Source organism: Lycorma delicatula, chromosome 2 (assembly GCF_047948215.1).
Source record: "Lycorma delicatula isolate Av1 chromosome 2, ASM4794821v1, whole genome shotgun sequence".
NCBI lineage: Eukaryota > Metazoa > Arthropoda > Insecta > Hemiptera > Fulgoridae > Lycorma > Lycorma delicatula.
In genome coordinates, this window is record NC_134456.1 from 188044841 (window position 1) to 188058398 (window position 13558).

General features: G+C 24.7%; 2 protein-coding genes across 4 annotated transcripts in view; both read left to right on the forward strand.

The window, feature by feature from the left end:
* LOC142319518 (uncharacterized) overlaps nucleotides 1-4733 on the forward strand; it is a 113263-nt gene extending 108530 nt beyond the window's left edge. For 2 of the 3 annotated variants that reach the window (XM_075356886.1, XM_075356887.1), the window contains exon 8: nucleotides 2774-4733. In XM_075356886.1, the coding sequence (XP_075213001.1) occupies nucleotides 2774-2863 (90 nt within the window). In that variant the 3' untranslated portion in view covers nucleotides 2864-4733. Of the gene's footprint in view, nucleotides 1-2217; nucleotides 2740-2773 lie in introns of those variants that run through there. The other variant, XM_075356890.1, reaches the window with a different exon arrangement.
* Nucleotides 2866-13558, forward strand: part of LOC142319519 (uncharacterized) — a 28872-nt gene continuing 18179 nt past the window's right edge. The window contains exon 1 of the mRNA XM_075356891.1: nucleotides 2866-2997. The gene's annotated coding sequence lies outside the window, so the exon portion shown is untranslated. The remainder of the gene's footprint in view (nucleotides 2998-13558) is intronic.

Consider the following 13558-nt stretch of genomic DNA (forward strand, 5'->3'; position numbering starts at 1 on the left):
TTCTTAATTGTATATTGAAAGTTTTTTTTCATTACTTTCAGGATTTCTAAACACCAAAAGCGACCATGGCACAGTAGCATAACCACTATCTCCTAAAAGACAAGCAGCCCCATTAAATTTTGTCATTACCTCCAGTGTTTTACTGCATCGCCAAATATGACTATCGTGGGTGCATGGCTGCACCCATGATAGCATCGAGCCCTGGCCATGAAACATCAACACTGATTACCTTTTCATGTGTATCACAAGTTACCTGCGCATTAATACTCGCATAATCCTTGCGACTGATATAACATACCAAACTGCGCTGGTTTTTTTATTTCAATATGGGTGCAATCTATGGCACCTAGCACACACATTTTAAACCTCGAACCCATATAAATTTGCCTTCATTAACCTCCTGTGCATTTCGCGGCAAATGAATCCAGTCATTACCTTTTGGCATTATTTTGTCCAAAACATAATTGAATGTTTTACATACTGTCAACACCAAAATTTTCCACTCCAGTCTGAAAGCCCATGTCTGCAAGGTATCGAAGAAATATTTTCATTTTCTGCTTCGATGATCATTATCATTGAATGATAATTCAGATAAGAGAAGGAGAGGACCATTGTTCTCTTCTTCTCTTGTTTACTTCATCAGGTAGGAAAATGTCACATAAACGATTAACTGATTCATCTTCAGAATGGAGTATCTCTTTGCATCGACTTGGACTGTCTCTTTTTGTAATTTCTTCTATCACGAACATTCATAAATGCAGCCATAATATAAATGGTTATAATATGCAGCCATATTATAAGGTTCACTTGGAGATACCTTAAAAATCAATAAGTAATTTCATATAAGAATAAGTATTTTGTCCCTTGTAATTGCACTCTTTTAAGAAATTACATATGCAGGATCAGTATTTGTATATGGTTATCAGAAATTACTTAAAGGAAAAGAAATATCTGATAAGATAAAGGTATATCCAATTTCTGATATTTTATTCTCACATTCATTCATAAGCAATTTCTTAAAAAGCATTCAAGAAAAGTAATTACTGATTTTTATTCACATCACCCAAATCTTGGTATTGTAGTACAATCCATTTTTCTAAACCATTCATATCAATTATTTGCTCGTAATACTTTCACAGAGTTATGTCAGGTGTATTACTTATCAATCGTTCAGGAAAGAAGAATGGGCTTAAAAAATAGATATTAATCAATATTTAATTTATAAACATACTTTTGTATTATGTATCAATATTATTACTGATATTTGTGTTCTTACTCCAAATTAATATACAATAAAACTTTTTTGTTTCAAGAAAATTTTAAAGAATTTTAGGACTGACAATTTTCACTCATTCCATAAACATTCCTGTCACATAATTCATTGTAAGATCAATTTTGGTAATTTTTGAAAGTATTACCTATGATGGAAATATGAATAAATTATAGTTGACCTAAAAAAATTATATTTCTTTTCTATCCTAGTAAATTTTTATATGGATTATTATTCTAAATATTACACATTTAATATTAATAATTAATTTTATATCTTTCTGAGAAAGAAATTCCATTCCACTTTTCATCATATTCAATCTAGTATCACTTGGCCTACATTTTTAATGCTTGCCCAAGTTTTCTACAGCAACTGATGGTAATACTAGAAGGTCAAATCAACTTTGCCTCTGATAATCTTACTTATAAAACTATATTGATTTGTTTTACTATAGAATTAATTATGTATACTTCTATCATTAAAATTATTAAGATAGTATGAATTATATATATTATTGTGGATGTTTGTAGTACTTTGTTTTATAATTATGTTTATATATAATAATGTTGCAAATTCAAGATACACGTTTCTGAAAAAATTATAAATTATTAATTTTATCTTAATCAATTAAAAAAAAAATAGTTTTAAAAAAGAGCATATAGTTCAGATCAAAATAAATAAAATGTTTTTGCATGCAACATCTTACTACTGTATCGATAGTTTTCATTTCAATAATGGATAAATTTGCTGGCCCCAATAAAATAATAATTTGTGTGGTCTGGGAACATACTTCTTAAAAACTATTTTATTCTTTTTTCATATTTGTAGTTATTATGTCTTTATTTATTATTATTTTAATTATTATTAAAATTACTGTTGTTATTATAACTATAAATAACTATAATAGTGATAAAATATTGTTAAGATTAATTGTATGTATCACACAGGTTTAAGACTACTGATGTTAAAGAGCCCACGAAGAATCTCCCAGATTTACATGTCTTCTAGATGGGCCAGTAGATATTCACATCACAACAAAATTGAATGAAAATAATATTAAATTATAAGCATTAACTGTTCATTTTGATTTTTTAATTTATTTTTCTTTTAAAACCTTATTATTTTATGAAATTCCTTTACTAACTTCTATGAGAAAAGTCAAGGAATTTTACATAATGAAGTAAAATTTTTAATGTAATCTGCCGATAAATATGTTAAAATAAATATTGTAAAAAATTATATTTTCTGTGTTTAGTAAAGATTTTATTCTTTCCTAATGTATATTATTTAATTATATTCTTACTGTTTAATTATTTGTGTTTAAAGTAACATATTTAGTCATTAATTTAATGTATTTGTAATTAAACATTTTATTTAAAAAAATATTCTCACTTTGATTTCTTATCAATCCTTTAGCCAAATATTAAGATATATTATAATTATATAGTAATAATAATAATAATAATAATTTTTATAAATTAATATTATTATTTTAATGAACAGTTAAATCTTAAGGGTGGTCCAACGCAAACACAAAGACTCGGATCTAAGGGATGCCCAACATCAAGCGGTGTTGCAGCAGTGGTAGCGTAACTGAGCTTATTGATTGTGGATTGAGAATGAAGTGAATGCTATTATAAAATAAACAATCCAGTGTGCACGCTGAGCTTCTTTGTGATAATAAAAAATAAGTGAATGGACTATTAAGTCAGCTTCTTTTAATTCAGGTAATAATGAATAATTGATATTTTAAACATTCTTAAGTTTTTTAATTACAATATTATGCAGCTAGAATCAAGTTTGCAAATTTAGTGAAGATTAATTTATGATGAAAAAAAATATCTTTATAAAATACTGTTTTTCTTCAAATATTACACAGGTATCTCTTTATCTCTATTTTTAAAATATTTTTCTAGTTTCAACTGTAAATAAAATCAAGAAAATATCAAGTTTAAAAGGAACATTTTATGAAATATGGTTAAAAAATATTTTGATTAACTACACTAGAACTTCATTTAACTGTAATAATATGGGTTGATCTGTTTGGAGAGAAGTAAAAATTGTAAAGAACAGACTCAAAATGAGTTTAATATTAAATGTATATACAAACTGTCACAAACGTTTTGACAGTATAGCAGCATAGCACGAGTTAAACATTGGCAGGAGTTGCCAAAATATATTTAACATAATAACTCTGTTTCTATTGAAAATTGATTCTGTAAGCAAGAGTTTTTTTCTATTTGTTGAACCAAACGAAAAAAGCTTCATTTAATTATTCGCAATTGCCCGATTTCTTGTTATACATTTAGATTTTGATTAGCTGTAAATAAAAATTAATTTATATTTTGATTTAAATTGATCTGAAACTGTAGAAGTCTTGATTTTATTTGCTACATTTCAAAAGAAAATAAATGCCATTTGATTTTCACAAAAATATTAAAATTTTATATTATACTATAAATCTTACTTATAAGATACATATTTTTCTTATATTTTTGTGAAAATCAAATAACATTTTTATTTTATTTTGTTGTAATGGAGTTTTATCAAGCAACTGTTTCATACATCGATTATCTGCAACATTTAAAAAAAAAAATTTATTATATATTTAATAAATCCAATCTTTTCTTAAGGTGAAATAACAATAAATTTCATTTGCAAACGATAATTTTACACAATGTTTTTATTTTAAACGATCCATAAATCAAACACCAATAACAAAAAAATATATACAAGTAACTGTAATACACTAATAAATTAATAATATAAAGAAACATTACAATAGCAACTAATAAATATTGTTATATATATGATTTTATTTTGTCCACTGTTTAGTGATTAACTATTAATTTTCTCAAATTTTAGAAAATAAATCTGAATTTAAAACATTTGTAATCATTTTTAGGATCAACCTTTGGTTTCAGTTAAGTGGAGTTCTATTGTAACTAAATTTTATCAAGCATAAACACATGTCATCGGAGCAAAAATACAAACTAATTTGATGAGTATTGTTTTTACAAAATCACAAATGAATAACTGAATTAAACTAATGGATTATAGTTTATTAAGATACTCTGGTTTATGCATGGTGTAACAAAATTAAGTCAGGAAAATCTTTTTTGTTACTTTGAATTGTATTTGATGATAAAAATTTAGAAAATTGCTTCATTGTTATTTATGAATACACACACACGCATGATTAATTTTACCTTAAGCAGTAAAACAGTAAGTTATAATAAATTGTCCTTTAATATTTATTTTCAGGAAGAATGTGTTTTCACTGTTTTTACGCTTCATCTTCAGTTCCTTCACTCATCCAAATGTTAAATGTTAATAATAAATAATTACAATATTTGGATGAAGGAAAAGAAACAAGATAATGTAAAACTGTGTTAACTCATTTTCCAGGAAAAAAATAAATTTGTAAAAATCACTTTGTTTTACTACTTCAGCTGGAGTTCATCATAAATAAATTAATAAATTTGATAACAGAGTAGCAGTTATATTATATAAAGAATAATATATGTTTGATGAAACTGGGTCAATAAACAATGATTTACAAATTAAATTTTAGTTTATGGTTTTTTTACATCTTTATTATAAAAATATTATTAGTATTAATTTATCGATAAATTAATTCTGAAATATTATTTAAAAATTTACTGTAAATTTGATTTTTTATATGAAATTATCATTTTAGAAATGGTTTTATACATGTAAAGAACTTATTGAGATATTATATTTGTTAAATAAAAATATCATACTATGATACTGTGTTTCAATGTTTTTTCCTTTTATAATCAATAAATTTCTTAATTTAGCTAAGGATTGATAATATTTTATTTTTGGATTAAAAACTAAATTTTACGATTCATAAAACTATTACTAAGACACCTAAATATGTCTGAATATGCTATTTATGTAATTAAATTCATATTAACACGTTGGCTAGTGGCTACTACCAAATATGTTTTATGTATATATTCACTATAGCAATAGCCTTGAATTGTATTATCAATATGTATGTAGCCAATGCAGTGCAGTATGGTCTCATTGTAACTAATGACTGTTATTATTTAAAAAGAGAGAGAAGATATCTTTTTATTTTACGCATGTAATGTAGTATAATGCAGGGAGGAAAAGTACAAAAAAAGCATTATGTTTATTTAGTAGATGCTATGTAAAAATATATTTAATTTTATAACTATTATCCAGAACTATAAAAGAATGTAAAATAATATTCTCATTAATTAAATAAAATAATCTTTATTTTTAGATGAGCTCAGAATGTAAGATACACTGCAATGACTTCAATAATTTTAATCAGCAACATAAATTTTAAAAATTAAAAAAATATGTATATTGCTAAATATAATACAGAAAAACAGCATGATGCTATTGCATGATGACTAACTTAGCACTATACAAGCAAAATAGTATCTCAGGCTGTGGGTTTGTAATTGACCAAAAACTGAAATAAATTTTTTCTTTTATAAAAACGAATTTCATTATATTTTGAACTCTACATAAATTAATCCTTGAATTGGTAACTGTAATTTTATTATAGACAAAATATTTTTAACAACAAAATAGTACATAAAGATCTTAATTTTTATCCACAACTATTAATATTAACTATATAATATAAACAACCAAATATCTTTTGGAAAAAAGTTTCTTCATTGAACTGTTAAATTATTTTTATTTTTTATGTTGCAGCCCTTTGATGATTATTTGAAGAATGTTTCTATAAATTTAAAATTAACAATTCTGTAAAAAAAAATTGCCCATTCAATTTTTATATTTTATTATATTTATACAATTTTAATAAGTATATTTTTAATGTTTATTTTAAACTAATGCTTGAAGATAGTAGATCCACCACTAAAAACATGCTGAGGTACTATTATTAACAAATTTTGGTAACTTTATAAAGGTTTGTTGTTTATTTTTATCTTTATTTAAATTAATATTTTATAAATAGAAATAAATCAAATACTAGAATTTAACTATTTTACTTCTACAAAATGCAATTTATGGACATAAGTGAATTGAAATGACTGTATACAAACTTTTATATGTAATCCACTTTTGCTATATGTCACAAAAACCTACACTTTCTAGATTGAGAATTAAAATTTTGAAATGTATTAAATTTGAAAAGTAAAACAGGTATACTGAAAAAAAATCTAAAATCTAGATACCAGCAGTTAACGTGTTAATAATTTAAATTTAATAAAAATACTTTAAAAAAAAGTTTAATTACTTAACTAAAATAAATTAATAATTTATAAATATTTACTATAAAAACATATATAAAGTTAGTGATGATTTTCTTTTTTAAATTTAGAATTTCAGTATGCAAGTAGTAGATAACTGTATAATATTCACTGTAGTTTAAATAATTATAATTCATATGATTATATTATTGTGCAATTTTAATTATATGTTTGATTATAGGGCTTCGGATCTGGGTTTAAATGTACTGGCTATGGATTATGAATTTTATAATTGTACACTTAGTCAGATGTAAAGATCCTTCCTTTATTTAAGAAAAATATGTGTATTGCATATTTGTGGGTTATTAATTAAAAAAATAGAATTTAAGCTTTCACTGTTTGTAAATGTAAACTTTTTATTTTTGTATGTAATAAGTGATTATTTGCTTGCAGTTTTGTATGTGTGAGACCTATGAATATATGTGTTTGTGTAAATGTTGATGTGATTGCAAGTGAAAATGAGCATGTTAGTGTATGTATGTATGTATGTATCTATGTATGTATATATATATACACACATAAGTCTTGTATATTAAATATGAGTATATATATATATATATATATATTATTTATTATTCTTAAATTAGGATTTTGTAGTATGGTCAACAGTAAGTTTTTGATGGGTTAAGTTTTTTGTTAAAAAAAAAATAAACAAAAAAGGTGCTTTGCTGTTATAATGGAAGTTAAAACATATGGTGTAAGCTATCATGGGGCAGCAGTAGCTATCAAAATGTTTGTAATACACTTTAGTTAAAAACTTTGCTATTTTTTAAAGGTATTTTATTTTTGATGTTATATTGAATTAATGGCACCGAATATATAGGTTTTACTCAGAAGAATTAAAAATAGATACTCAGCTTCTGGGGATATAGTTCACAACTTAGAAAGTAGGAAAGTAGGACTGATGAGTCAAGGAAGATACGTGCATGACATTGTGGCAGCAAGCACATGTAAATGAGCATACCACATATCTTCTGTATAACAGAATACATATTCAAATTATAAAAAATTGTGCTGTCCAGTTCAAAATTACCATAATCTCTCATTTTATGTAGATGATGCTCACGAAGAATGAACATAAAAACATAAAAAAGAATGATACCATATATAAAAAAACTGATTTAATAAACATTAAAATATTTTATCTGTTTTATATTTATTTAAAATAAAATTAATGTTTAATAATTTTTTTCATTTATGTGAATGATAAAAAAACATTACAGAACTTCAGCTACAATCAATATGCTATGTATGAAATATTTTATAATATATTTGAATCTACCAAGAACAACATAACTCACTGCTTCAAATTTGGTTTTATGTATTAACAATCAGTAGAATAACAAACAGAACATAATTGTTAGCATTCTTTATCTTTACTAGAGTGAGATTTTAACAGTACTCTTCATAGTTTTATAGCATGCTCAATGAATAATGATTGATATACACGTATGTTTACTATGTTCCTGGTTCCCTTTTTACATTGTTTTCAATAAAAATATCAAAATTTTATTTCATTTTTGTATATTTTTTCTCTAAGTTGCTTGCTATATTCATCTAGCAATACATTTCATAATGGTACTCTGTCAGATTGGATAAAAATACAAATTTTTTCAAAAGAGAAAAAACTTACGTGTTCATTTTTTATTCGTTTTACTTTCCAGTAGTAAATGGATGTTTAGATTATGAAAACACAGGTAAAAAAAAAACAGTTTTTTATAACAGTAAAATTGCCTGGTTTACAGACATGGAAGTTAAATATGAAAAAAAGATTAAGAATTATGTGATTAATCTTTCCCAGGCTTTGAATATTATCTTTTTCTCTTTGTCCTCTTATAATAAACTAAAGTATTCTAATTAATTCCACAGAATGTCTGCAGCTTTAAGAGCAGCATTAATAGTCATTCAGTTAGCTGTTATGTTGTAACTGTTAGATCTCATAATACATTTAACATTAGTTTTGTTCATATAATATTTGTTGGTCATTTGATAAATATTTTTTATTATTCTGTATTTTTTTGTTCATTACCATAGTTTATAATTAGTTATGTTTTTGCAGTTACTCGTATTATTTCAATGGAACAACGTGACTGTAAGTCAGACTTTTAATTTTATACTTTTTATTAAAAAGATTATGTATTTTTAAAAATAATCTATTTATTATGTTTTTAAAAATGCAAACAATAATTCTTTTAAAAATTTAGCAAAACGACTTGCTTTTAAAAAAAAAAAAAATATTTTCCTATGAAGGAGTTAAGCATTTACAATATATGAAACATTCAATTGCACCATAACATTTAATAATGAACACACAGAGAACTAAGTGTACTAGAGAGATATGTGATTATTTGTGCTTTAGCTAAGTTAATAATAATTAACCACTGAAATGGGAAAATCATTTACTGTAATTAAAATACTTATTTTGAAGTGTATTTAACTAACAACTACAAGTTTCAAATTTTATATTGCGATTGTATTGTTTGTATCGTATTTAATCCTATAATATAACACATTAAATCTAACACAAACAGTATTTGTTTTCCATAAAACCAAAATTATTTCCCACATTTTTGTAAAATTATGTAAAAATAAATTTTAAAAGATCAGTATAAAAAATGAGGGATTAAGGCACATGAAATTAATTACTAATGTATTTTTTTTACTACTAGCCACATACTCATGTCATGTATACTTTTAGTGTTTTTAGATGTGAATTCTGATTTTAGAACACCAAGAAAAGTGTTTATTTTCAAACGTTTTGGACTTCTCGTGTATATAAAAATGGTCTTTTTAAATCTAAAATATAATTTAGTTACTAGGTAAAATTAATACATCAACCCATTTACTTAAAACTGAACTGCAATTATAGATGACCATGTGAATAAAAAAAACAAAATAGATCAGTTTAATTAAAAAATTTCAGATTGTTTATATCATATTTTCTTGTATAGAAACAGTTTCTGCTAAATATTTTGTATATTAATCATGATTAATTTCTTTTTTAGTTATCTTATTTGATTACATTTTTGGGCCAATATTCTAAGGTTATGGAAATAATATTTAGAAATTAATAAGCTTTGTTTCATTCTATTTATTCATTTCAAAACATTGTATGGGGTTACTTTGGAAAAGAAAAGAACTATTCTTATTCTAATATAAGTGTATGGTGAAATCTGTAAAAATTAATCTATTATTTACTTAGTTTAAACATTTCTTAGCACAAAGATATTTCTATATATGAAATAAATCTTTCAATTAAAAGTTCTTAAATATAATTTTCATTATATGACAATGAAATGAATTTTTTTTACAGCATATCTGAAAGATCATGTGCATACATATTTAAAATTTGTATATATATATATATATATATATATATATATATATATTTTAAACAAAGTGATCAATAATAATAACTATAATACATATGGTTTGGTGTACGTTTTATAATCTATATCAAAACGTGAATTATGTCAACACTGCAGAAAAAACATTAACAAACTGCCCAAACTCTTAAACACTAACTACACTATCCTTCAGATTTAATGGTTTACAAATTAACATAATTTATTTTATGGGCAGTACAAAAAGAATCATTTACACATTATAAATGTACATGATAGAAGAAAAAACAGACACATTAACTTTATAACATATAAAAAAGAAACAAAAAATTAGAGAAATAATTAGGTGGAGACAAATTCACACAAAAAAAAAATCAAGAAAGACATTCTCTTTCTTGTTTCTCTTATTAGGACATCTATAAATGAACCCATTTTATTACTAGATGACAAAATATTAAATGAGATTACTTCAGTTTGCTTTAGTATTAATTAAAACTGTATCCATGAAAAAACAGTAAATAACTGAAGTTGTAGTCTTCAAAAATATATATTTTTAATTTTATATAAAATATTTTTATCTGTTTCAGTATAAGAAAATATGATTTTAAACAAATATTTATACATTTATTGATTTCTTTATTTTATATTTTGACTGATTACTTTAATTATAGATTTAGTATTTAGGTGATAATTAAAAAAATATATATATATAATAAATAATATAAAGTGATTATTTGGTGCTTAAATTTTTTCTATTTTCTCAATTCAATAAAAATTATTTCTAAAGGCAGTTTTTATAGTATATTTTATATGAAGTATATTTTTACTAGCTAAAAACTGATTACTGTTTATTTTACTGATAGTTATTGGCTTAAACTGTACAAGTTATTTTACATTTTTTTTATTTTATATCTTCCTTTATATTTATGTTAGATATTTACTAGAAATAATTACATATGATATAATTAAGCAAATTATTTATCACATTTAAAGTTATTCAGTATTTTAATAAGTTATTAATTTATAAATAATTTAATAACAAAAGGAGTGATTATTATTATTACTATTATAATTATTTGTTAAAGTTTTTGTTTTTATATGCATGGAAAGTATGAGAGTTGTGAGCAAGACATTTTTCCTATTCTTTCAAGATTATATCCTATGACTGTAATATGTTATTATTTTTATTATTTAAATATTAAGTAAATGAATAAAAATAAATAGTTTCATTATATATATTATATAAAAAAATGTTTTTTTTCTTCCTTTTTTTACCTTAAATAATATTCTAGTTACTCTAAAAGTGGAAAGCCTATAATCATCAAGGAATTAAGGAATTGTAGTAGAAAATTTTATGGTAAAAAAAAGATTATACATTTATTACCACAAATTTTACATTTTGAATATAAATAAAAAAAAGAGTGGTTATAAACTACTAAATAAAATGGTTACAGAACTATTTGCTTGAAGACAATATGTATTATGTAAATATAATTAACTATCAACCTTTTAAATATGACAAACACATTGATTCCTGGCTCCTACTAGTTCTCTACATCACTGCAAATTTAATTATGATTAAATTATACAAAAAATTTAGTTTGGATTTTAGATTTACATATTTCTTATCTGATATTCAGTAATCACAATTTAAATACGAGGCTTGTTTTTTAATAAAGGCCATTTTGATATAAAAACTGAAATAAGCGAAACAGAAAAAACTTTATTATAGCAAAATAAACTTACATATACATATATGTATATGTAAGTTTATTTTGTAGTAAATACTACAAAAGTATTTACTATTAAATACTACAATCGTATTTGTACTATTTTACTACATAGCGAATATGTAGTAAAATATACTATTTTACTACATATTCGCCATTCACTGCAGTGTATTGTTTTATATAATCAGCTTTCCAGCTTCATTACTCTGTTACTGAAGAATTCTCTCACCTGTAATTAAAACCAATTAGTTACTCTGTTTTGTAATTCCTCATCATCTTCAAACTTTTGTGATGTAAGCCATTGTTTTAAATGGAGGAAATTCAGTACAAGATTGAGACTGCACGAGACAAGATTGAGACGGATGATCAAAGAGTTTCCAACAAAATTATTCAGTGGTTTTATTTGCCATATGAGGTTGTGCATTATCATGAAGAAAAAAAATTCCATAATTAGCTTCCCATGCCTTTTGTTTTGAATTGAACATTGTTTTATAAGCGTTTCACAGCATGTAGCAGCATTAACAGTTCTTCCACATTCAAGAAATTCAATTAGTAATCCCTTCAGCGTTCCAACAAACTGTAGCCATAAGCTTTTTGATTTTTTTATATTTCATGTTGTGTTGAACTCACTTTTACCTTCTATGGGTAGGTAGTTCAATTCCTTTGTTTAGTTAGATCTTTTCAGTCTTTCTTAAGACTGTGAGATGTGTTTTGTTTTGAATTCATTAAACAATAGTACACCAATGGGGAATGTCACTCGTCGCATCCTGGATGGAATATGTCAAAAGCAGAGGTTTCGAAAGTTACCTGCAGTAAAGCCCATAAGGCTTTACAGAGGGTGTCTTCCCCTAAAGTCAGAACGAACTTTCTCGCTTAAACCTTTTGGGCTTCGGGAATGATGAATACCACCATTGCATTGGTCGCTGCTTTTTTCTCAACATTTGAATAAGATATCCATGTTTAATCACTGGTCACAACATGTTTCCATAAATCACCACCTTCATTTTCATAACATCTCAAAAATGTTTGAGCTGCAGTAAGACATTTTTCTTTTTGTGTTTCTGTCAACATTTTTGGTACCCATCTGGAACATAACTTTCTGTAACCCAGTTTTTCAGTTAAAATGTCATAAATTACTAATTGCGAAATAAAAGAAAATTCAATCGATAATTGAAAAACAGTAAACCTTCTGTTTTCACGGATTTTTGCATTCGCATTTTTAGTCAATTCATCAGTAATGACAGTTGGGCGACCAGTACATTCTTTGTCATGAACATTCAGTCCTTCCTCCACGAAGCATACAACACCAGTGGTGAACTTTACCTTCGCACATAACACTGGGTTGTTAACATTGACAATTTCTCTATGAATATCAGCAGCAAATATATTTTTCACCGATAGATAACAAATAACAGATCACACTTCACAACTCACAAGTCATTTATTATAGCACTCATTTCAGCCAGGCAATACACAGCAACTAACATGAATAATGTTAACTTATTGCAAACAGATGATCCATTGATATAGATAATCATGCTACATTAGCACCATCCCAATTTCCACCGCATCTAATGGCAGCAAACTGAAAACAGCCCTTACTTAAAAAAACATGTCTTGTACATTTAATCATCTTAATTAAGATTGAGATGCAATTTTTGTTAAAATTGTTTTCTAAATAAATTAAAAACATCCCTTTAAACAGCATTAGTTATTAAATGATATTGTCATTTTTTATACTATTGGCAAAATATTTGTGAATCTTTTTTTTAGTTATATCAACAATAGTGTTGACATCTGTTAAAAGTTATGAAAAGGATATATTCTACTTTTAAAGATGTATGAAAAACTTATTTATGATCATATAATTAATCGGGTAGTGAATTTGGATGAGGAAGGAAAAAAAGGAAATTTACCAAATAGTTTGAGGAAGAT